Here is a 26767-nt window from a genome sequence, read left to right as displayed (position 1 = left end):
GTCATACACTTTGTAGATATTCTGCCTCTTATTACTTAGAAATTAAATGTAACAAATAAAAATTGTTTGAGACGATTGGCTCTAACTCGTGTTTCAAATAGTGTAGTAGCGATGTCCTCTCTAGTAAGTAGTACATAGTAACTCAATGTATTTATCATAAAGCGTGTTTAATTTTTAACTGCATATTTATTATGAAAAATGGAAAATCTAGTCTTTGTCTTGAGTTAAATTAAAATTTTCATTTACGACATTAACGTGGTCGCTTATGAGTGAGAGCGAGACGGCGATATTTCTCTCTGTTAGCAATAATACAAATACGAATACTTGGTTCTACCAAAATACCTTGTTTGTAAAAAATATGTTGTACAAGTACAGTTATGTTTCTCTGTGAAAAAAATGCTGTATTATTTTCTGAATTAAATGCATTTATGAATATGATTTTCTTTAATTTTGTGCACATATGACATTTTTTATTACATTTTGGGGGATTTTTCAATTTTTCTTGATTTTTCAAATATAAAATCTATCTAAATCATCTAGTTAGAAGACATTTCTGAAATGGTTTCTTTATAAGTTAAGCAAAGATTGAAAAACGCCCCTTATAAGAAAAAAGTCATTTTTAGAACGAAACTATGTATTTAAAAAAAGAAGTGTGAGAGCGAAAGAATGTATTTTTTAAATTAAATGAAATGGCTTAAGCTTTGTACCATAGACAAAGAGATCAAATAAAATCAATTTGCACACTAAAAAACACATAAAATATAGATATGCATTTGAAATTATCCGCCGAAATTGTTGACTGCGTGTAAATATCTTGAGCAAATAAATATAACCAACGAATGGAATTTTTGTTTTATTTTTCTTCCCCAGAGTGCAAATTTTTTGTTAGAACAACATTAAGTTAGGTATCTTTGTTGTTTGTTTGTCTCCATGTTTTTTGGCAAATAAATTAATTTGACCAGTCCAATTACAAGCAGCACTAGAATTAGAATTATTATGCTGTTGTAATCCGCGCTTAAAGATAAACCGTGTTTAAATTATTTTTGTGGTATAGGTAACAAAACAAAACAAAATACACTCACCGGCACGGAATCTTGGCCACTTACAAATTTGCCGATAAAAAAAATTTGGAGCTTTTTTCACGATTTTTTTGTATGCAGATATGTTAACATATTATTTGTTTAATTTTATGGTAAGAAATCATTAAGATTGAGAATAATCTTTTACCACTTTTTAAGAGTTACTCGAAATTTGTGATTTGTGCGGCTAAGCCGAAGTTACGAATTGTTCGTTTTAAACTTTTTTCGATATCGTTTATGCCATTTTTAGATATTGTTATTGTTGTACTGTAGTCAATGATCATAACAAACAATAAAAAATGCCGTTAACATCTGAACAACCTGCTCAGGCCATCACAATGTTAGACCAATGACTGCCGCAACATAAAGTACCTAATGTACAGTACGTACCACGTTCAGCGATGTACTATGCATGGAAAAGATACCAGGAGAATGGCAGCTACACATGCAGACCAGGAAATGAAGGCGTGAGGTGCACATCAGCTCGAGAAGACCCGTTTATTGTTCAAGAGATACTCAGAAATGGCTTTCTGACAGTTTTTGAGATACGCCACCGGCTCTAAAACACCAGGATAATAAATGTGAGTGAGCAATCGGTGAGAAGACTAATGAAGGAAGTTAATTTGAAGGTTTGCAGACCAGCATGCCGTCCAGAACTCCTCAGACATCACAGAGAAGCACGTCTTCGTTTTGCACGAGAACATGAAAACTGGATCCACAGCCAGTGCGCTCGTGAAGTGTTCACAGATGACTGTTCAGGCACTTTACGAGCTTCTGATAGCCAAGAGTCAGTATAGAGAAGACGAAAAGAGAGGTTTTCACCCATCACCACACTCAAACTGCGATTTTTCATGGAGGGTCAATAATGGAGGATGATGGATGGGAGGTATAAGTTCCGATGCTCGCACGGAGTTAGTTATCGTAGATAATGGCTTAAATTTGATCAGGTACATCGAGGAAATTCTCCAGAAACATGTTCAGCCCTATTACAGGTTTATCAGTGAAGAAAATTTGCTACTAATACACTATAACGCACGTCCGCGTGTCGTACGATGCGTATAAGAGTACCTTCAATAGGTTATTATTGAAAAATTGGAGTGGCCAGCTTGTACCCCGGATATTAATCCAATATAACACATCTGGGACATGCTTAAAAGAAACATAAAGTTCGATTCCCACCCAGCACCAATGTTAGATGAGCTTAGAAATACAGCTGGGGCCGTTTGGTACACTATAGCTCAAGTGGACATCAAAAATGTCTTCTAGAGTATGCCAGACTGGATGCAAATAGTGTTTAAGGCAAGAGAAGGAAACACCCTATATAAAAAGGTTCAATTTTTTTTATTGAAACGTTCTTTTTAATTTTTGTGCATTTTTTAAGAAATCATTTAAATTTCACAGGAAAAGCGTAAATTCTTGTTTAATTCATATCTACGCGGTAGTACTTCTTATAAACTTCCAATTATTACTAAAAGTTAGTAAAAACATTAAAGTAACAAGTTTTCATTAAATTTTTATTGAATTTTGTAGTAGAAAATAAATAGTGTTATTTTACGCAAAAATTTGCAGTGGCCAAGATTCCGTGCCGGTGAGTGTATAAGCACAATTTACAGAAAATAGGGTTTAAGTATATATTGATAAATTAAAATTAACTTGACAGTTTTAGTTTTAGAAATTAAAACACAATCATAAAATAAAATATTTATTGAATTGACGTGAAATTGTTTTATTTATATTTGATACATATTAAGAGATATCAATTCCAACACCAATATCCCAATTACATTTTTTCATTGATAAATATTGACTGCATTCAAAATCTGAAACAAATGGTATTATTACTACAATATTATAGCGTTACACGGAATATTAGGCGGGTGGCGTGGCGTATGCAGAAAGAAAGCTGGAACCTTATAAGCGCTTCCCGGCGCTTATCAGCGCTGGTTCGTTCTACACAAAGGAAGCAGACCAAAACAAATTTTATATATGGCAGCGCCCAGCACGTGTTGAAGCTGGTCGGATCTTGTCGGCGCCGGTCAGCGCTTATCGGCGCGTGTGTATTTCCTGCGCGAGTTACCAGCGCCGGTAAGCGCTTATAAGTTTTCAGCTTTCTGCATACGCCCTAACGCTGTCTTGTAAAATGTCATTTGATGACAGATCGTTAACCCTAGAACCGTACTCTGGGGTACAAATGAAATGATGAATTCTGATTTCTTTTGTGGGAGGTGGAATAACAAGAAGAGCTGGTACTTGGTGAGGCATCAAAATATGATCACCTAGAAGAACGATTTCAATACATAACTTTGCCAATGTCTCTACAAATAAGTAATGAAGATATTTTAGGACAACAATAATTATCGCAGGGACCACTGCTGTTTCAAAATCTGAGATGTAACTTGAATATCCACGTTAAAAGTCCGTCAGTCACGCAAACAGTGCACTAAGTTTAAATTTTTAATAAATTTTGATCACCAACGTTAAGTACTTACTTAAGTGTGTGTAAATTGTAGAAAAAATATAAAAATGCTGTAATAAAATAAATTATTAAGACATAAATGAATGTTAAAATGACCTTAATAAATCAACATTTAATAAAAGTTAATAATATTTTTGTAATCTTATTTTTTTTCATAGGGGTACACTCGTACGGCGTACCCCAGGGTAAAGTTATGAGTGATATTTTAATATGGGTACGGTTTTTGGGTTAAATGTGTTGTTGGGTATGATTATAATTTTCCCTGCTTACAATAATTTTATTTGTCCCATTTCAATAACTCAAACTATCCATATTAATTTATAATATAGCAATCGTAACTTCATCGCTCATGCACTAATAAGATCAGCCCCCCTAGACAAGAGGCTTTCTATTAGCGTAAAGTTTAATAGAATAGATAAAGGAATATAGATTGACATAAGCTGAAGATACGTCACGTGACCTAGCGTAACGAAACTAAAATTGGTAGACAAGTGGCATTGTTTTTCTATTCCATGAAACGGAACGTAAAGTCATACGACAGGCGCGGGGCGCCACCAATGTTTAGCCAAGTGGCACTTTTGACAGGAGAAACGCTTTGTGGGCGTTCTGTGGGGCGTTTGTAGGTACTTCGATAACTAGCGTACGCCATCTTGTAGAAATCGAAACAAAATGGCGATTTTATAATCAGCTGTTGAAGTTGCGTGTTGTGTTTCCTGGTGATTATAAAATTTTAATAAGTTTTCATATAATGCACGCTTTGAGACTTTTAAAAGCTGCGCACGATGAAGAAGTTTGGCTCAGGCGCCAAAAAAGATATACGTCCAGACGGAGACAATTGGAGACAATCGACGAAATGCCGGAACAATTGTTTCAGGAGCGTTTTAGGCTAAGTAAAAAAACTTTTAGAGAGCTTTGCTGCAGCCTACGTAACGAAACAAAAATACGGGGGACTAAAGAAATTCCTTTGGAAGTAAAGGTAATCCACAGTTTCTTCACTGCGATTGTTTATAAGTGATGTCCGATATTTTAAATGCCCAATGAAAGGCATGGCAAAGGCATTTTTTAGCATAAAAATTCGGATATCGCAGATCCATTTGTTAGTAAAAAATAAAGAAAATATTACGTATCCTAATTCTACTTATTATCGTAGGTTCTTTGCGCTCTGAGTTTCTTCGCAACGGGATCCTATCAGAGAATTGTGGGTGTCACACAACATTTGCCACAACGCACTGCAAGTAGATGCATTAGGCAAGTTGTGGAGGCACTCAACAGTCCTCTGATAGTGACCAAATGGATAGTTTTCCCTCAAACACACCAAGAAAGAGAAAGAATCCGACAAGAGTAAGTGTTTTTATTAATTTATTTGTAACGTTCAATGTTTTGTACAATTTTAATAAATAACTTAATCCTTCGCATTGAAGATGGTCGGTTGGTTAATAGACATTTAAATACAAAATGTTTGTTTCTGTTGAATTCTAAATGTTTTAAAGGTGTACAAAATATTATGACAAATCCATTTGAAAGTCTTTTTAACAATTGTATTATATTTTTTAATATATGTAGGTAATTGTCTTTGATTATAAAATGTGATACCTAATTACAGGTTTCAAAAGAAATTTCAATTGTCAGGGGTAATAGGATGTATAGATTGCACTCATATATCTATTGTAAAACCCCACATTGATGAACAGAATTATTTGAACAGAAAAGGATACCATTCCTTAAATGTGCAAATGGTAAGCTATATTTCTTTGCATATGTATTATTAGTTAGTAAGCATTGTTTTTAATCATGTTACATTAAAACAAAATTACAAAGCAACTGCAAATAGAATATTTTTTATATTTTTTTTTTACAGATATGTGATGATAATTTAAAAATTATCAATGTTAATGCGAAATATGGTGGAGCCACTCCTGATTTCTTCATATGGTCATCCAGTGAAGTGGAACCATACATGCGTGGACTTCATGAAAATGGTGAATTGACGTGGCTATTAGGTAAATCAAATAATTCCTACCTACTTCTATATATTTTATATATAAAAATGAATCGCAAAATGTGTTGGTAAGCGCATAACTCGAGAACAGCTGAACCGATTTCGATAATTCTTTTTTTATTATATTCCTTGAAGTACGAGGATGGTTCTTATGTAGAGAAAACGTAAACATGTACCACGGGCGAAGCCGGGGCGGACCGCTAGTCTTATATATAAAAATGAATTGCAAAATGTGTTGGTAAGCGCATAACTCGAGAATGGCTGAACCGATTTCGATAATTATTTTTTTAATATATTCCTTGAAGTACGAGGATGGTTCTTATGTAGAGAAAACGTAAATATTATGTACCACGGGCGAAGCCGGGGCGGGCCGCTAGTTTATCATAAAAATATTGAAGTTATAAAGCTCTTTAACTACATTATTTGTTTTAGGTGATTCTGGATACACACAGAGAGCGTGGCTAATGGTACCAATTTTAAATGCCGAAGCAGGTTCTGGTGCAGCGGTGTACACTACACGCCATTTACAGGCACTCAATTGTATTGAACGATGTATTGGTATACTGAAGGCTCGCTGGAGATGCTTGCTGAAGGATCATACACTACATTACCATCCTCGTGTTGCCAGTAAGGTGACTATTGCATGTTGTGTTCTGCACAATATTGCACAGGATGCTCGATTACCTCCCCCTAATATGGCTGAGCAACAAGAGGATGGTGATGAACCGAGTGTGCCGGTTGGACCCATTTACAGCAACTCGAGCTGATGAGTGGCAGAATAATCCATACTAATATTATAAAAGTAACTCTGTCTGTCTGTCTGTTACTCAATCACTCCTAAACTACTGAACCAATTTGCATGAAATTTGGTATGGAGATATTTTGATACCCGAGAAAGGACATAGGATAGGTTTTATCCCGGAAATCCTACGGGAACGGGTTTTTCTTTGAAAACGCGGGCGAAGCCGCGGGCGGAAAGCTAGTGCTAAATAATTCAGTTAATAGATTATTTTTATAGGTTATTTTTGTCTCTCTATGGTAATGGCGTGTAGTATGTAGCGTGAACTAGTGGTTCCCTGGTCCAACTAACTGGAACAGCACCTGGCACTGCCAGCACTGCACTCCTGATTCACGGGAGCATTATTTTATTGACAAATAAGTTTGATAATTAACCATTGTTTAATCATTTAAAACAAAAGTATGTAATTTTGGTTATAAAGACTGAAGTAGTCATTTAGTTAATTGTTGAATTAAGTATTATCACAGAATACATAATAGTAGCTAAACGCTACAGAACGGACAAAATTAAACTTACCTCACCCCCGCTCGATCAGACATAAAATGGGCCATATTTTTCTGCAAGGACGATACGCAACGAAGATTGACAACATTAATCAAATTGACTTAAAGTAATTTTATTTTTTTGGATTTGTGATTATCGTTTTTCGTAGAAAATGGTTAGATATTGTGCTGTTTATTGTTTAGATATTGTGTATTTCATCAGAAAAACGCGAATTTTTTTTACGCTAGTCACAAATGTGCCAACCATAAAGCGTTAACACACACATTTACAGTCTTTACAGTGTGACTGTCAAAAGGATCATTTTGTATGGAGTGTCCGGGGTGTGGTATTATTATAAAAGCTAGAAGAGTTAATTACTTACCAAATAAAGACGAATTAAAATTAAGTACATAATTGCAGTATTACTTTTAAACCTACAGTGTATTTTTTAGTTGTGTGTAGATTTAAAGTGTATTACTTACTTTTATACCTAATTCAGTGTGCCTGACCAAGTAGTTTTGTATAATATTTTTTCGCTCCTAAAACATTATTTTGTTTACCTACACAGATTTAAATAATGAAACTGCATTAGTTACAGTATATATTAATCCTTTTAAAGTTTCTGATAACTGCTCATATTTTAGGGCAGGTCATAGGTGAAAAAATTGATCATCGTTACAGCCTTTTTTTATATTTTTAAGTTTGTAATTTTTATTATTGTATTTTTTGTTTGTATTTAAAAAAGTGTGTACTGAATTAAATAAATGGTGGTATAAACTACTTAACTAATTAAGGAATAAAATATACTATTAGGGTGCACTCACACACATCAGTCACCGTCAAGTCACCGATGACTGATCGGTGACGGTTCGTGTACGTATCCACAAACACCAGTCACCGTCATGTTGTCCGTCAGTCACGTCGCCGGTTTGACTGAATCATTGAACACATACATCAGGTTAGTCAGTGATTAGACGTGTGTCACGCTAGAGAACGTGTAGCAATTGACGGTAGCACGACGCTGACTGAACTGAGACGTGACGGCACCGGGTGAGTGGGGATAAAAGTATGATACATGTATGGAAAGATTATTTGACGTGCCTGACCGGTGACGTCACTGATAGATTTCGTGCCGGCGACTGTCGTGTGGGAACAGAGTCATACTAGAACTATTGATACATATTTTTTTTTAATCCTGTCCGGTGACGTGCCGTGACGGTGACTGATGTGTGTGAGTGCACCCTTATTATGTATACATGTTTTATTTAATATTCTTAAAACTAAAACAACCTGTCGTATAGCGTATTTCAGCATTCTCTGACGTCAAAGTTTGTAGAAAGAGAAACGCTATGAAGCGTATGCCACTTGACTAGGCCTTCAGACGCCTTTTTTAATTTTTTGAAATAAAGGAGTTTTTTGTGTTGGCAACCATGCGGCAAACTTTAGTGCCATATCACACTAGCGGATTGCGAGCGGTTTCAAAGCGGAGCGGGTGCGCAACGAATACGTTGCGGGCGCGCAACGAACACGCCGCGGTTGCGCAGCGAATTCGTTGCGGACGCGTCATTTTGTATACTCTCGCACAAAAGCCAGCCCTTCCGCCTTGCCTAACTTCCATTCAATATTTCCATCGTTTCTGTAGCACTCAATTTTTTAACCGTACTGTGGAAATGCACTTACTTAACAGTTAACTAAAGATGTAATAACAACTGGAGTTGTTAAAAAAAGGTGCTATAAAATTGAATTACTAGGACTTTTAGAATGTACCATACATTCCAAAAGTATGTAACGACTGACCAGTATAATCTCTCCCATAGCAACGTATGTTATAAAGAGATTTTGTGAACCTAATTATGAGCAAAGTGATAGTGAGTTGCTGGTTGCTTGATAAAATTTTCTATTCACTGCTATTTATCTAATAATAAGATAGCCCTGTTTTAGTTAAGGAGCTTTAACATTTATTTCACTAATGAACTTTCTTAATGAGCAATTAAGTTATCTGATTGCATTTCGACCAAGATTTAATAGATAAAACAATACCCTAAACATTAACATGTTATGAAACTCGTAAAAAATAATGATCTCATAATTATTATACTATCACAAGTTATAAGTAACAACCAGCACGGATTCCATTTTGTTAATGAGTGTACATGACTGCGACGTAAACGTTGCGCATCTGCCACGCGTCCGCAACGAATTCGCTGCGCAACCGCAACGTATTCGTTGCGCACCCGCTCCGCTTTGAAACCGCTCGCAATCCGCTAGTGTGATATGTCACTTAATGTGTTAGCGGTGCATTGGTGCATTTAGATCAAACGAGCGAATTTTCATTCTGACCCCACTATGTCAAATTATCTTCTATTATGTAAACAGGCGTAGAGCATTCTTTCGTTGTTCTCAGTGCGTCCGAAAAGATTCTATACAATGTTATACACTAATGACTAAACTGAACTGAACTACTGAACAACACCGAATACGCGTTTTAGTTTACACCAAAAGATCACCAAAGAATGCTCTTGCTCTGCCTCTTTCTATGTTCGTTTGATGAAAATACACCGTATCCGCACCATGGGTAGCATTATGCGAGTAGATGCAATCACGATAGTTTAATGTCTATGTTCGGCCGTATTCATAATCGCTGTAATGGCGGCAAACATTGACGATCATTTGTTGGGCCAGCGCTGTCTATTGTGAAAAATTTGCATGTAAATACTCTAAAAATTCTCACCAATTCCTCCTCCGTGCTCTTTCGCCGTGTACATTTTCATTTCGAGGCATATTTCGCTCCCTTACTACTTCATAAATTACCATGATTGCTACTACTAGCGCCGACACACCCAATGCAAGACCTTGTGCTAGGTGATTCATTCTGAAAACTGACATTTTCGAGATATAGACCATTTTAAGAAAATCGCTAAGTTACACTGTAAAGCCGGGTATCCACTTAGGTTCGCCGTGGATTGCGAACACTGTGTGCTCCGCGAACGTGAACGTGTACAGTGTACACACTTAGGCTGCAACATCAGTGCTCCTGTCGGAGCGCTAAATTCCGCGCTCCGGACACGACAGACGGTCGGTGCAAACATGCCGCCTCCAGAATTAGTAGGAAGTGCAGCTTATATTTTGATACATTATATTGTGATGGAATACAAACAATCTCCTCAATTTTGGCAAGGTAATATGAATAAGGGAAGAAGAAATAATGAAATAATGCATATATTAATTATTAATCATTTCATCGGACCACTCCATGTTCGCGAACTTAACAAACACACGCTCGCGTCCACGAACAAACTGCGCTCCCCTTTGAGTTCGCGCAAAAAACCGCTTCCGGAGCGCTCCGCCGTGCTCCGATCGTGCTCCAGTCGCGCTCCGCGATCACGACGTATCCATTATGTTTGGTTTGCGGAGCAGGCGCGTTCGCAAACCACGGCGAACCTAAGTGGATACCCGGCTTTAGGTGCTGTAAGTGAAGAACGGCTGGGATTAGGATAAGTAATACTGATAAAATTTTGAAAAACAATAAAAAAGAGCGTGTGTGCCGAGCACACGTGTCAGAAGTGAAACTTCTTTGGCAAGATTCAAATATACCAAATTCGACTTTACTCCATAATGTATTGCCATGACGGGACATTCTATTACTCTCAACGCGCCTAGAAGTTTCACTTCAAAAAAAGAACGTTTATTTTACATTTAAAGAAAGTCATGCTAATTACACAACTTGTAACTGAAGAACGACTGGGATTATGATGATAAGTAATGACCTAAGGTAATGACGGATAGAATTTTCGAAAACAAAAAAAGTATTATTTACTATCCGGACGTAGCCGAGGTGATCATATTACATAAAAAATACGAAAAGTATGGCGTGTTTAATATACAAAATAACACATATGGCTGCTGTATATGCTAATTTTAGTACTCTCTTCTACCTTAGTATAGTAAGTAGGATAGTTAATACCTACTCTACCACTCTACTCTACAGTTTTCTCTCCCCGTGTAAAGCAGGCAGCAGCCTTTATGAATTTTCTGCCAATCCTACAAACACTAGCTGATTCGGTAATTATTTTGAATATTAACTAATACGGGGAATAAAAATATTTATAATACGACCTATAATTCTCAAACCCACCGAATATACTTAGAAAATTAAAAAATCGACCAAGCCCATTACATAGTACCTCAATGACCAAGCCGTTGCGAAGGAGTTTGGTCACAGACCAGTAATTTATAGTCAGTTTGGTTACCTACGAACCAAATACCTACGCGTGATGTAAGACGTTATTTTTTTTTAATGGACTTAACTAAGTATATCACGCAAAAATAATTAAATATAGTCATAAAAAATTAAATGTAAAAAACTGAAGTTAAAAACTCTTGAAATTATTGTATTGTCATGGTATAGGAGCTACCAACGTTGACAAGAGAGAATTTTAGTATAGTTGGTTCTTTGATATACTGTTTCTCTTCCAATTTCGGTTAGAGTCCGGGCTGTCTGGCTGGTCGCAGTGGTTGCGTTTATTAGTGCGCATCTTATCTGCACAGGAAAATATCCGTAATTTAAAGTCATTTATTAACGCGTAATTTTTAATCTTTTGCCTTTAGGTAGATCCATCAGACATAAATTTTTTATTGCAAGACGTTTTTTTCGTTGTTAAATAGGTGCCAGACGCAATTTTTTATTTCAAAATCATTAAAATGTCATCGAAATAAGTGAAATTCCATCAACATGAGTCCCCGTGAAGGATATACTATGTATAATATTCATTTTACTATTTACAATTTTTTAGCAAAACAATCTACCATGGTGCCTCCTTTTCCCAACGAACCTCAAATAGGACGTTAATGTAAACTTGATAAAAACCACAGACATGTATCAAGATAGACTAAGCGAGTGTATGTACTTCCCGTGTCCAAACTAAGTTTATGAAACTTACTTGACGCTGGCCTACACTCAGTCCGCGCTTGCAGTTCGCCAAGGAAAGACGTGAAGCTGAATAAAGTAAAATGCCGAATTGCGCCGTTATAAACTGTAGAAACTCCACAGCTGTGAGTGGCCGAGTTAGCATAGATGTTTCCTTCCACCGGTAAGTAATTTTCTAATCAGAATATGCACTATTTATTTTAAAATCAAATAAAGAATATCTGTGGAAAACGATCGTGACAAACACGGATACCAAATCATACGAAATGATTCGGAATACATTGCGGCTTTTACTTGGCACGGTAAAGATCGCGTCGTATGATAACAAGCAATGAATAGCGTCTTCTCATTTTTCTGTTCTCATTTTTCTGTCCAATTTTGTGGTTAGTGATGTTCATTTGATGCAACAGTTCTCGATTCTAATCGATTTTATAATCGAACAGAAAAATGATAATTTGAAGGAGCAATTTTTCAGAAAAAAAGGCATAGATTTTTTTTGTCATTTAATACGACTTGACCTAGAACTTTTAAGTATTTTAATACAAAGGTACTAAAAATAAATATTATGACATGGACGCCATTAGTTATAAAGTGTCATCTTGGGAGTTTTTTAAGAAAACTCCTTATTGCTTAGACTATGTTTGTTTTTTCAGTTTTCCAAGTAACCCGAACATAAAAGGAAAATGGATCGATGCAACGGGACATAAAGATTGATTGATTGACAGTTTCATTACTTTCTTTCGATGGCCTCTCTAGTACGTAGTACATGGTAACTCAATGGGCATATGTAAGAAAAAGCTAAAACACATTAGTTTACTTGTTAGAATATTAAAAGGTTTATAACTTTATTTTATCATCCCTCTGTCTATGGTAATTATCATTTTTCTGTCTTGAATCGATTTAGTAATCGATTACGATTCATTTATTTGACTACCTCTTAGACATAGATCTAGTTTGATCTGATTTCTTTCGATTTACTTCGATGGGATAGGACGATACTAGAATCGCCGCGCGAGTGGCGGCCTAATCGATTTAGCGTAAAATGAAATTAACATCACTAAAAAGCGCTCGTGACGTCATAACGCGTCAAGGTCAGTACAAAAAATATGACACGCTTGGTTTTCATACAGATCGCGGTACTTGCGTTGTCTACTTAAATATACATGTCTGTGATAAAAACCAAATATCATCAAATTCATATTAATACCCAAAAGTGTAATAAATATGAAACCATCTATTAAAAATATTAGTTTACTAATTATTCAATATAAGTATTAAAAAAGGATAATATAATATAAGTAATAAAGTTATTACTTACCTTTTAAGCGGACTCATGTTGATGTAATTTCACTTATTTCGATGACATTATAATTACTTTGAAATAAAAAATTGCGTATGGCACCTATTTAACAACGAAAAAAACGTCTTGCAATAAAAAAAATTATGTCTGATGGATCTATCTAAAGGCAAAAGATTAAAAATTACGCGTTAATTTTAAATTACGGATATTTTCCTGTGCGCACTAATAAACGCAACCACTACCGCCAGCCAGACAGCCCGGACTCTAACCGAAATAGCAAGAGAAACAGTATACCTATCAAAAACCCAACTATACTAAAATGACTTTTTTTAAAACGTTAATAGATCCCGTACCATCAGTGATTCTTGATACCTTGTATTCTGTACAAAATTAAAAATTTGAATAAAATTTGACCATCAGTCAAAATCGAGTCTAAAGGAGTCTGTTACATAAACTTGTTAAAAAATGTATTCATGGTCGTGTTAAGACTTTGCTAAGAATTTTAACATTCATTATTAAACATGAATCGGCCATTTTGTAATAGGTACAATGTATCCAATGGCAAATTTTTTTCATGATAATATACGACGTATCGTTTGAACTTTGAAATCAACTGAGCATCCGGATTAAATAAAAATGCTTCAATATGCAGAATTCAACATGCTAAATTATTATGATGTTACAGATTTACTATAGCCTCGTGATATCATTAAGACAAAACTTAATCGTGACCGGTGACATGGATTTATGAAAATTGAAAACTATGTACTTATATGGTAGTTGGTACTTAACTATTTTAGCTTAAACTTACATTAATCACTAATCAATAAAACCTGTGAATAAAACGGTACAAAATATTGAACAAAAAAGTATATAATCTTAAAACTAACCTCTTTTCTAAGTTCCTAAGTTCTTTGATATAGCCAAATAACGGTCTAACAGCTAACTGTACCTTACTAAGTTACCTACTAGATGAATTCTGGAAGTGAGAACTGCGTAATTCCCCCGATATACCTAATGTAATTACAAATATCAATGTTGCTACATGTTAAAAATATTACCATCTTTTTCAATGTACACGTGTAATCTTGTAATGTACAATTAGTAGATATATTATAATCATTTTTAAACACTGAAATAAATCTCTGAACAACGATCATAAAATAAATGTATGTACTGTATGTCAAAAATTTATTAGTACTTTTACGAATAGTAATTATTATATTTCGATAGAATATCACGTATGGACATCATAATAAAAAAATAATAAAAGAAAAACTTCTCTTAATTTATATGAATAGTATATATAGTTAAAATGAAGTTGTGCGTATTTAAGAAGCAAATTAAGGTGATATTAATGATTTATTTGAAAATATAAATTTTTATTCGCACATAATCCCCGTTTTCCAATTACAGCACTAGAGCGCATTATGCGGCATAATGCTTAACGTTGAATGTTTCAACTACAGCAACGCTTCGCACAATCGAGCACTCATAAGCGAGCGTTAAGGCGAGCGTGAATTGATGCGTGCAATCGATTTACATAACGTTAGTAATATTATTAATTGTTAGAAAAAATTTTAAAGCTTTCGTTTCATTGTAGTTTTTTCGAAATAATCAAAGTTAATTCAAATTGTGTTAAAACTGAACTTAGCGCAACCTGCTGGTGCATTTGAAAACTAATTCACGTTCCAATTAAGCATCAGCATAATTCGACATTGTGCGCCACTGAGTCGCACTATGCTATGCTCTGTAATTGGAAAACAGCCAATGATTGTGAACTTTTGTGAAGTACCAAGCATAGACTATGGGTGTCTTCCGTTATGCACTGCAACCACTGCACAGTGCTATCACTGTAGAAAAATTCGTTCCGTTATGGACTGCCAGTATACTGCCACAGTACCCTAGGGAAATTTATGAAGTCATTCAAGTCATCACGTGATCAGTCCACAGATCAAGTAATATGATCAGTCAAAACCACTCGAGTGCCTAACGTCTTATACAAAGCTACAGTATAATCAGAAAATTTTAAAGTTCTGTAATTAGTTTGGATTAATAAATAAAACAATGGAAGAATTACAAAAATTAACTTTATTAGACTGTGTTGAAAATGTTCAATATGAACTGAAAGTTCTTTTTTATGAAAAAGTACTTACTTTTATTATATTATAAATTCAATTTACAATTAATATTAATTAAAATATTTTTAATTGGACAGTACTCCAAAACAGTTTATTTTTATGTTCTAGAAAACTTTAATACACTCATTTAAATGCTGCGTCAAAAAATGCGGCTGACAGTATACTGGATTGCGTTCCGTTTTAAATCGTAACCAGTATAACTGGCTATAAAGGAACGGCTTCACAGTACATACTGAATTGACGTCACACCTTACAGTGGTCGCAGTGCATAACGGAATACACCCTATGTAAACCACTACCAACATCCGTCAAACTCAATTGTCATCTGAATACGTCAATGTCATAATTCATTCGTTTTCAAAACACTGCCTTTTCCTCCTATCATCTGGCTGTATTTATTTTGAACGCAATATCTTTTATCTACCTTCTTTGTTATCGACAAAAATGAGTGTTCGCCAAGAGGATGGCCCGAAAAACAGTAGCTCCAGTCGAGGATTAGGCTTAGCAGCAGCTGCAATAGGCGTTGGTGTTGGCGTTGGCGCAGCCTTGTACTACTTCTTTGGCAAGCGGCCCGAAAACCCTGATTCCGCAGGATCAACCAGCCATTGGGAAATAGAACATCCAGACGCGTTGTGAGTGTTTTTTTATTAATTTTTCCATGCTATTAGGTGCGTGGTTTCTAATTTTACAGTTCGTAAATTTAGAATCATCGTGTGCCAGATAATATCGACAAATTAATGTTTGTTATGAAATTATAATTAAGCAAATCATTAACCGTAAACATGAATAAGTGTCGTCATACTTTATATTTCGTTTGAATATTTTTAGCGAATTTAAGATATTTTTTAGCAACCTACCCTCTTGGCAGTGATTTAAAAAAAAGAGATACTTAGGTAATTAACTAAGACACAGTTTCCACTTAACAAGTTTGCAAATTTACTGAATTTAAAAGAGATATCTATAAAATTGTGTCATTTTTGTTATCATAGGTAAAACAAATTGGTATTCTGAATTTTTGAAAGTGAAACTTTTATTACATCGTCTCAAACTTTTTGGTCTGTGTAGCGCATGTCGCGTGACGGTCGGCTGCTGAGTAGGTATAAAGCAGTGTTCGGAACCGTACGATAATTATCGTACAAATACGATAATTTTGTGCCTAAGTTTCACTTTTACCGTGGTTTCATAAAACCACACAACATTTTTTTTTTACACACATTGTCTTGTATCTTATGTTTCAACATGTTGCTTCTCTTGTGTAGAACTTAGGTAAAAGTAGCCTGTGTGCCAATCCAGTCTATGTAGCATATCTCTGTACCAAATCACTACATAGTATAAAACAAAGTCGCTTTCTCTGTCCCTATGTCCTAATGTTTGCTTAAATCTTTAAAACTACGCAACGGATTTAAAACTACGAACGGATAAACTACGGAATGGATTGATGCGGTTTTTTTAATAGATAGAGTGATTCAAGAGGAAGGTTTAAGTATGTATATAATTTATTATGTTTTAGACAAAGCAGGCGAAGCCGCGGGCGGAAAGCTAGTTTCATATAATATTCATTATCCTATCCATACTTAATCCTACTAATATTATAAATGCGAAAGTTTGTGAGGATGTGCGTGTGTGTGTTTGTTACTCTTTCACGTAAATACTACTGAACCGATTACAATGAAATTTAGCAAACATATAGAGGGTAACTTGGATTAACACATAGGATAGGTTTTGGGAACAGGAACTATGGGGGTTTTTCTTTGAAAATATGGGTGAAGCCGCGGGCTGAATGCTCTAGTATTGATATAATATCTGGGTATGATTAATATGTTTTAACTAGATTTCCGCCCGCGGCTTCGCCTGCGTTTTCAAAGGAAAACCCGCATAGTTCCCGTTCCCGTGGGATTTCCGGGATAAAACCTATCCTATGTGTTAATCCAAGTTACCCTCTATATCTGTGCTAAATTTCATTGTAATCGGTTCAGTAGTTTTTACGTGAAAGAGTAACAAACATCCATACATCCATACATCCTTACATCCATACAAACTTTCGCCTTTATAATAGTATTAAGATAAGATTAAGATTAAGATTTCATACTGAACTGATTATCCATTTCTACTTTAAAGAATTACAAACATCAATCATATACTTTTGAGTTATAAAATATAATACAAGTAAGAAGTATGATTTTAATAAACAAAGGTCATTAACCTATACATGATGCAGTGAAAAATATTAAATGAAGGACTAAAAAGGATAAGTAGGAAATATAGTTTCATAGTAATATCAGTGTGTCTTTTAACAAAATTTATAACTTCTTGGGGAGCGTCCATAAATTACGTGAGGTGTTTTTGTCCATTTTTTGACCTTCCCTCCCCCTCTGGTGAGATATCATGAGATTTTATTGAACCCCCTCCCCCATCCCCCTATTTCACGTGAGATTTTTCAGAATATGAGTTTCTTATGTTTATTTGTCATAGTAAAAAGAAAAAAAAAATTGCTTCGTGCTTTTGTTTACGACTAGTTAAAAATAGTAATTAATATATTGCGTGACGCCCCCTTGCCAATCTTTTTCATTTCACGGCGCAGTTTCATGATCAGTTTTTTGTCACGGCGCCCTACCCACCCAACCCAGCTATTGAAAAGGAATAAGGTTGATATAGGTTCTTACAAAGACTAGAATCGGTTCAGTATTTGCGTGAAAAAGTAACATACACGCACACTTTTGACTGAACGGTTGGCTTGGTTGGTAGTGGCCCTGCCTTCCAAGCCAGAGGTTGTGGTTTTGATTCCCACCCGGGGCAAATATTTGTGTGATGGACATAGATGTTTGCTCTGTGTCTGGGTGTTAAATATCTAGATATAAGTATTTATTTAAAATTATATATGTATGTTTATCAGCCATCTGGTTTCCATAACACAAGCGAAAGCTTAGTATGGATTCAGATTGTGCCGTGTGTGAAAATTGACAATCCTCACAAACTTTCGCATGATATTAGTAGGATAATATATTTATTATGAACTAGCGGTCCGCCCCAGCTTCGCCCGTGGTACATATTTACGTTTTCTCTACATAAAAACCATCCTTGTACTTCAAGGAATATAATAAAAAAAGAATTATCGAAATCGGTTCAGCCGTTCTCGAGTTATGCGCTTACCAACACATTTTGCGATTCATTTTTATATTATGAATATAATATAATATATAAGAATGTGAATTATAATTTACTAGCTTTCCGCCCGCGGCTTCGCCCGCTTTGTCTAAAACCTTATAAATTATATACTAAAACCTTCCCCTTGAATCACTTTATCTATTAAAAAAAAACCGCATCAAAATCCGTTGCGTAGTTTTAAAGATTTAAGCACACATCGGGACAGGAAAAGCGACTTTGTTTTATATACTACTAGGCTTCCGCCCGCGGCTTCGCCCGCGCAGTCAAAGAAAAACCCGCATAGTTCCCGTTCCCGTGGGATTTCCGGGATTGCGTCATTTTCCCGGGATAAAAAGTAGCCTATGTCCTTTCTCGGGTATAAAAATATCTCCATACCAAATTTCATGAAAATTGGTTCAGTAGTTTAGGCGTGATTGAGTAACAGACAGACAGACAGAGTTACTTTCGCATTTATAATATTAGTATGGATGTAGTGATAACATGTATTAAAGAAAGTATAGTTTCAAAATCGAATTAGAGAGAAAAGTCGAAAACGAGTTCACATAGGCTACTTTTAATACGCTTTTATCAGCTTCACATTTATGTAAACGACTCCTTTAGACTTGATTTTGTCTCCTTGTACTCTTATCAAGGACTAGCTGCTCCGCGCGGTTTCACCCCCGTGGCTCCACTCCTGTTGCCCGTAGCGTGATGAAATATAGCCTATATAACCTTCCTCGATAAATGGGCTATCTAACACCGAAAGAATTTTTCAAATCGGACCAGTAGTTCCCGAGATTAGTGCGTTCAAGCAAACAAACAAACAAACAAACAAACTCTTCAGCTTTATAATATTAGTATAGATTGGTGATAAAAAATAATTTTACGAGTTTAATTGTGTTTTTTACGCTTTTTTTACTACCGTAATTGAAAAAAAAAACAGGTTTTCAATTGTATTATTGTAACTTTTAATGATAATTCACCAGATAGTTCTTTTACATCATAATTCAGTTAATAATTATGTATTCATACACTCTGACACGCTTTGACGCGCCCACTTATTTTTTTAATCTTAAAAATATTCATTTTAACCGACTTAAAAAAAAGGAGGAGGCACTAAGCACTTAGTAGGCATTATGAAATCAAATCTACTACTACATAAGTTTTACATTGGCTTGGCACCAACATCAAACCTATTTAGTAAATAGCACAACTAAATAATATGTAGTAATTAATAATATCAAATCTTTTTTATTTTTTACTTTTCCGGTTTTGAAATCGTTTTTTTTTAATGTGGTTATTCTCATTATTCCGTTTTTGAAGTCGTTTTTTTTAACGTAGTTCACACATTATATGTAAATTATGGATTTAATAAACACTTTTAAAACTTGTATAGCTTTCTGTCACCTAAGTAGGCGCAAAGCTCTCACTTCAATAAGTCTGTTACCAAAATGATATTGTAAGTAAAAAGGTATAGATAGGCTACCAACACTACAATCGATCTTCAACAATAACCACCTTATACGCGATTTAGATGTCAAAGTGAGATGGCATGATTCAACTATCGTGAGAGAAAGAGAGATAACCGAAGTAATATGTGGCTAATTTAGCCACACATTTTGACGTGCCTTTCGTGATGCGGTCATACCTATCTACACCTTTTACTTGTAATATCATTGTGTTTCCATTAATGCTTTTAAAAGTTAAATTACGTGTTCTTTTTTCTGTTTTTTTTTTCAAAACATTTCTCTTATAAAAAAAATGTGTACTAATACTATTTATGTATTAAACATACTAAAATTGTATCTATAAGGAGTCGGTTAAAAAAGAGCACGTCTTTTATGTTATTTATGCTTTTTCCTGTACTGCTTAATATCATCATTTTCATGCATGGCTTTTTTCACACTACGCACAGCAACATGGATTCATCGGGCACATCATGTAATTGTTATGACAGCGACGACTGCGTCACGATATCGGAACACACGACGACGGACACGAGCATAATCTCAACCGCGTCTGACGCATCCAGTAACAACGACATGTCTGACAGTGACGGTGCAAGTGACAGCAACGGTTTTGACGACAACGAGTCGGACAGTGACTCGTACTATCGGGACGAATATGTCAGCGAGTACAGTTCGAATACAGAATCATCATATAACACGTCCGGATCGTACTCAGAGGTCGATGAAATCGGCTACCTGACTGACAGTGGCTCTGACGGTGACGCTGATAATAGTGACTGGGAGGAGATGACGTCAGATGATCTGCCCCGTAGGTTTTCGTACGTGCGTCCCAATGTATTTCCGGGGCTCAACAGGTTCACAGATTTAATTCGATCGCTTAGACGTAGATCGCGACGACCGTAAGTCATTTTTTTATTTTTATTTTATTTTTTGTTGCCAAGAGCCCGGTTACATATCATGGCTCCTGTCAGTCAGTCCTGACCTGACAGAATTCTCAGTCAGATTTATGACGGCGTTCTAGAAATGTTGTTATTCATAATTTATTAGAAGGACGCTATATTTTTTTTTTATGTTATATAATAAAAACTTACCAAGAGGGATTAAGATCTTGAAAATTAGGTTATATTAGCTTGAAAATGTCTGCTCATAACCATCATATTCTTCAACATCATGATCATAACATACATTTAAGTGAAACTATGCATGACGGTCGAAACTCGACCATCTCTTCCGCTTCCCAGTGCGCGTATCGCGATGAAACACACATTCGACACCCGCATTGTGATACGGGAACGACGATATGTACCAATTGCGGATCGAACACTTGAAATTGATAAATATGATAAAATGGTCATTAAAAGTTCATGCCGATTGAAAGTCCAATGTAAATGATTACATACATACTTTCTCTTCTTAGAAACTATTTTTTAAAACGTGGATTTTTTTCATTTTTAATACGTTCAAGTCTAATTTTCAAAATAATATTTCAGAGTTGAAGAATCCATTAGAAAATCTCGAAGAAATAAGGCGTTGTAAGAATTTTTTATTTTAAGTTTGATTTGATACGAACATAATGCGATCTAACAGATAACTCTGAACACTTAAGTTCTACATTTTATACTTTCAAATAATTAGAAATAAATCAATTTGTGTCCAGAATGGTGTGGACATGTAAAAAAACGTTTTTTTTTTAACTATATAAAAGAAACTTTGAGCACATTGTCTGTTAGATTGGCATTTTATAGTTCTGTTGTTATTTGTGTTTTTTTAAACTACTCACACCTGACTTTTAAATTTGGAAATAATATTTAGAGGCCCTCTGCAAATGTTCACGGGCATTGGCGATGGCCAACTTAAAATATGAGAGAGACATAGAGTACAAGCATATTCCCTCTCTTTCTAAACGTAACCGTAAGCTAACAGTTTATAGATAACTGTATGATTTCTCTGTTGTATTATTTATTTATTTAATCATTAATTTATTGACTGGTGTGTGAATTGTGTGGCCATATTGTTTTTGTGTACAAAATGCAATGGTGGACTAACAGGCATGTTGTTTTTAGACTTTGGTGGTTCCCTTCTAAATGGTTTGTATTTAATAACTTTTACAACAATTGATATAATTTATCTGTTTGTGTACCTTAATTTTTTGTTGTTATTTGTATTATAATTTTTAACTAACATTTGACTGCCTTTAGTATCTTGGTAAGAAGTTCGATGGCAGTTGCGTTTTGACTAAGAAGAGATTACCATGACGCGGTTCAGATGCATGCAGTGACGGGGTACCGATGCCTTTCAGATGTTTCACAGATCTGTCATTTAATTATTTTTACTTATATCACTGCCTTTTTTTTAAGTAGGGAAATCTTGCATAGATAGCCACGGAGAAGGAGCCGTGGGTTATGTCGGATTCTTACCGACTACCCACTGTGTTCCGTCGAGCCGCTTTAATGATGGGGCCGCGGGTATTGGTTGGAATTCTTCCGCGAAACTAACATCATTGCCTAGCCTTAATAAGTTGAAAAAAAAAATATGCAGGTTGGAAATTTTTAATGGATCCTGGAGGAGAAACTCTTGACAGCCCAGCACTTTTTAACAAGTGCGATTCCCAATCGGGGCAAGTGAATTTTCTAAAATCTTTAAATGTAGTTAAAAATAAAGGAATATTTCCTTTCCGTAAAATTTGCTATCTGTATATAGTATTTGAAGTACTTTCCCTCCAGGGCCAATTGTATATTTCTACACACTGTATGTGATGATATAATAATGATACGAATAATCAGTCGAATCCTCTTACAAAAAAAATAGCTTGTGTACCGAGCACACGTTTCGAAAGTGAAACTTCTTTGGCAACATTCAAAGATACCAAAATCGTCGCCTTACTCCACGACTTGACGGTATTGCAATGACGTGACCTTGAAATTTTACTCCCAACGCGGCTAAAGAAGTTTTGGTGGCCTTACACCAAGAAGCTTATATTATCTAATACACTGGAGATTGCACTATGACCATTAACTTGTAACAAGAAAATATGACGTTGAATGACGCCTGTATGTTTTTTTATCTCTTTCACACCAACTTGCCAAGTTAGGTAGGCCTTACAGGCTTACACTGACCGCTTCAAGCAGTTGAGACTGACGGCATGCAGCCGCGACCGCGTGGTGAAATATAGACATTCATTCACTGCCGTACACGGACTGCTTGAGCAGTCGCGACCGCTTCAAGCCGTCAACTGCGCGGTTTGTAGCGACAGCTCGAGCAGTCAACGACCGACCGCTAGAGCAGTCCGTGTACGACCGCCCTTTCACTTCAAGAAATGGTTAATGATACTAGTGTTTGGTGTTCCAGCCGCGAACGTTCTTGGACCCTCGAAGAGTGCACCATCTGTTACGAGGTGATCCTCAAGAACCAGGAGGTGATGTCACTGCCGTGTACTCACAACTTTCACTCGGCGTGCATCATGCCGTGGCTTCAGCAGCAGCAGACTTGCCCCAACTGTCGGACCAGCGTCAATTGATCTCCTTGGTAGGTATTGTTATAGGTGTATATTTTATGGGATTTTTTGTTATTTTTTAAATTATATGATAAAGTTTATGAAAGTGTAAAACGTTTCCCTATTTTTGAGTCTTTGCAGTCAGTATGTCTGATCGTCCGTCTGTCACCAGTATATTTAAAAAAAAAGAAAAATTGTCCACTACTGTGACAACGCCCAATTGCCAATAAAATTTTGAAGGTTCAAATAAACAAAACAAAATCGTAATTTTTCATTAAAAAAAGTAAAAACCTTGTAGTAATTATAATAAACTAGATTATCGCCCGCGGCTTCGCCCGCGTTTTGAAAGGAAAACCCGCATAGTGGGATTTCCGGAATAAAACCTATCCTATGTGTTAATCTTAGTGTGTGCTAAATTTCATTGTAATCGGTTCAGTAGTATTTGCGTGAAAGAGTAACAAACACACACACATCCTCACAAACTTTCGCATTTATAATATGCACAGAACATTAAAAACAAATAGAAGTGCTATAATGTCATAATTAGTATGAAAACCAGTGTCGCCAAACCCACACATTTAAACCGATAGTTATACAGTACACTACAAATAAACTATGCCTTTGATTGGACAGCTTAATTTGAGTAAAAACTGACTTAGGTTATAAATTCAGCATTTCAATATGTACCCTAACGCACCATGTTACGTTTTATTTTAGTATAACATCCCTAGGTATATTTTATTTCTTACGGATTAAGGTTCATTTTGACTAGATTTGTATACAATTTTGACAAATTACGACAAGCGAAGTTATAACATAAAATATATGTAAAATAAATAAAAATAAGACTTACCGATGGTATGAAATGCCTCCATTGATGATATTATTTCGTCTGCTATCATTTTTGCACTCTATTATCGAACAACACGTCCTAAAATCCATCAGTCCCCGGAATCACAGACACAATAGATAATCTATTGTGTCGCGCCCCGATCGGGGCGCTCGGTGGTCAATGGGTTAATGAATAAATATGGAAAAAAGGTTTGACAGCTGACAACCGACTCGAATATTTTTCTGCGCACAACTGAGAGCAAGTTAGGTGATCTAAACTTATCATTGACACGTGGGCCACGCCCACATCACATTTCTATTTGTTTTTACTGTTCTGTGATTAGTAGGAAGGATAAAATAAAAAATGATAATTTACTATCCAATGTCTAGTAATTTTCTTATTCGGACCAGTAGTCAACAAAATCTTATGTATTAATAGATCTATGTTTATACATATATTATGTATATGTAACTTCAAAACCACCACCTTTAAATATTTTCAAAAATGACGGCATATTAAAATAACTTTTTTTTCTTTTCAGATATGAAGGTAGAAATCAGCAGGATCTGAATTCGAATTATGGCGGGAATTAAAGATTTTTTTTTACGAAATTGCACCTTAACCCAAAAATGGAGGGAAGAAGACACAATATTTTTTTTTTTTTGGGTATATTCATCATAATGAGACTAAATATGTATTTCATAATGTATAAAAAATTAATTGAATCAACTATTTACTATACAATTGATTTAGAGACTTATTGTATGGATTATTATTATCACAAAATTATATATGAAATGAACTAATAATTTTTTTCAATGATTTTTTTTTTAATAAATCTTTGTATACCGCCACTAGCATTGTAGTTATTTTTTCTATTTAGATGTTATTAGTATGTATTAAATCGCATAAATAAGGATTTTAGAAACTCTTTTTTTGAGGAAAATTATAATGTTTGTAATTTGAACCTGTTATTTAAATAATTTACATAAAAAAAAATTGTAACGCATCAAATTATATTTTAAAATGATGTCTTTAATTTATTCATGTTTTTTTTAATCTGTGATTAAATGTCAAAGTCAAGATGTCAAATAGTTTGGCGCGAAATTATATTGTGTTATGCGTTATGTCGGTTAAATAAATATGCAATAATAATATAAAAAAAAATGTTTTTATAAGTAATATAATGAGGCACATATAAAAATGTAGTACGAATAAGTAGCTTAAAATATTAAAATCCTGTTAGTTTAAGAGTGATCAAAGTTTTTGCTGTTTGTAAAGTTACCTTTGCTTTGTGTTTGTTTTTTATGAATTACTAACTTGTTTCTTTATATTTATTAATTTATTTCTATTTAATATTCAAAGTTTTTTCTGTGCTCTCTGTATCAGCATAATATATGTATATACTTTAATAATTAATAATCCTCGTTCCTTTCTTACTAATACTGTTACTTGACTTCATCTTTATTAGGCCCTGCGCAGACGGCACACTTTTTGTGCGATCGAGTCTGCGGCGCACAAAAAGTCTGCATGGCGCGCAAAAAGTCGGTCGCGGATTTTTCACAGACTCAACGCACACGACGCACATCTTCGATCATTTTGTCGGCAGAGCTGTAGGGACGTAGACGCTATGGAAATCGTGTAAAGTGTGCGCCGTCTGCGTTAGCGCGCGTTGAAGCAAACGTTCAATTCTTTTCACACACTTTTGTGCGGAGCGGCGCGGTGCGGTCTGCCCGAATTACACGGATTTTTTGTGCGCCGGACTTTTTGCGCGTCGTGTGCGTTACTGCATATAATTTCATAGGTTCTATTTTCACAGACTAAAAAGTGCGTCACGGATAGTCTGTCGTCTGCGCATGGCCTTAGGCAAAGAGTTTTTTCTAGATGTGACTTATAAAAGTTTGAATATCAAAAATGCTGTGATCTTAGCAATATATGGTTTCTTATTGTATCAACTAGAAATTAGTGAATTTGAATTGTAAATAATATGTTATAGCTATTGAATAAATGATATAGATTTTGAAAGAATTGTTTTATTATTACCAACTTTTACAAGAATAAATATAGAACATTAATTTGTTACATCTATACCAATATCAGACCGCCTCCCTGGTTACAGTGGTTCACGCGTGAGCGTAGAACCGAGGGGCCCTGGGTTCGATTTCCGGTGAAGGAAAAAAATGTCTCAGTCTGGTAGGACACAGAAGGCTGATCACATAGTCCCTAAAGAAAATCGATCAATGAAACAGATGTATGCATATCCCGTGTCCCCAGTTGGGGACACGGGACTTCACTATACCAAATACCAATATTATAAAGAGGAAATTTGTGTGTATGTTTTTAAAGAGTAGACTCAAAAAGCACAGGTTGGATTTGGATAAAATTATACAGAAAATTTTTAAACTTTGCGTTGGTTCTACATCAGAATAATACACAGTAAGAGCGTAGACGCACTATGCGGGTAGCCGCATTGCGGGTAGCCGTCCGGCTGACCGCAAGCACAATTATGTACGTAATATTCATTTCTATGCGCACTGTGCGGTCTGCGGTTGCGTACATAATTGTGCTTGCGGTCAGCCGGACGGCTACCCGCAATGCGGCTACCCGCATAGTGCGTATACGCTC

General features: G+C 35.4%; 1 protein-coding gene and 1 long non-coding RNA gene across 7 annotated transcripts; one reads left to right on the top strand and one right to left on the bottom strand.

Annotated features, from left to right (window-relative positions):
• Window positions 1–2767: 2767 nt before the first annotated feature.
• LOC149475834 (uncharacterized) lies at window positions 2768–20932 on the bottom strand. Of its 6 annotated transcripts, none has more exons than XR_016317969.1 (3): window positions 20909–20932; window positions 9568–9715; window positions 2768–2899 (listed from the first exon to the last, which is right to left on the bottom strand). It is a non-coding gene; the product is annotated as an uncharacterized LOC149475834 (long non-coding RNA). The 6 variants fall into 6 exon arrangements; XR_016317965.1 differs by lacking the exon at window positions 20909–20932 and adding an exon at window positions 13875–13957; XR_016317970.1 differs by lacking the exon at window positions 20909–20932 and adding an exon at window positions 11256–11656.
• LOC149475833 (uncharacterized) lies at window positions 15530–25309 on the top strand. The gene is made up of 5 exons (XM_089712942.1): window positions 15530–15836; window positions 20264–20716; window positions 21308–21349; window positions 23166–23342; window positions 24684–25309. Exons 1-4 carry the CDS (start codon window positions 15649–15651, stop codon window positions 23332–23334), a joined length of 852 nt encoding a protein of 283 aa, XP_089569068.1. The 5' UTR covers window positions 15530–15648; the 3' UTR covers window positions 23335–23342; window positions 24684–25309.
• The last annotated feature ends 1458 nt before the right edge of the window (window positions 25310–26767 follow it).

The sequence above is a fragment of the Colias philodice genome, chromosome 29, assembly GCF_061535455.1.
Source record: "Colias philodice isolate Cphi_HAF_F1 chromosome 29, ilColPhil1 Martin Lab GWU primary, whole genome shotgun sequence".
NCBI classification, from domain to species: Eukaryota; Metazoa; Arthropoda; class Insecta; order Lepidoptera; family Pieridae; genus Colias; species Colias philodice.
Note: the sequence above shows the minus strand (reverse complement) of the source record. Positions and strands in the feature narration are given on the sequence as shown.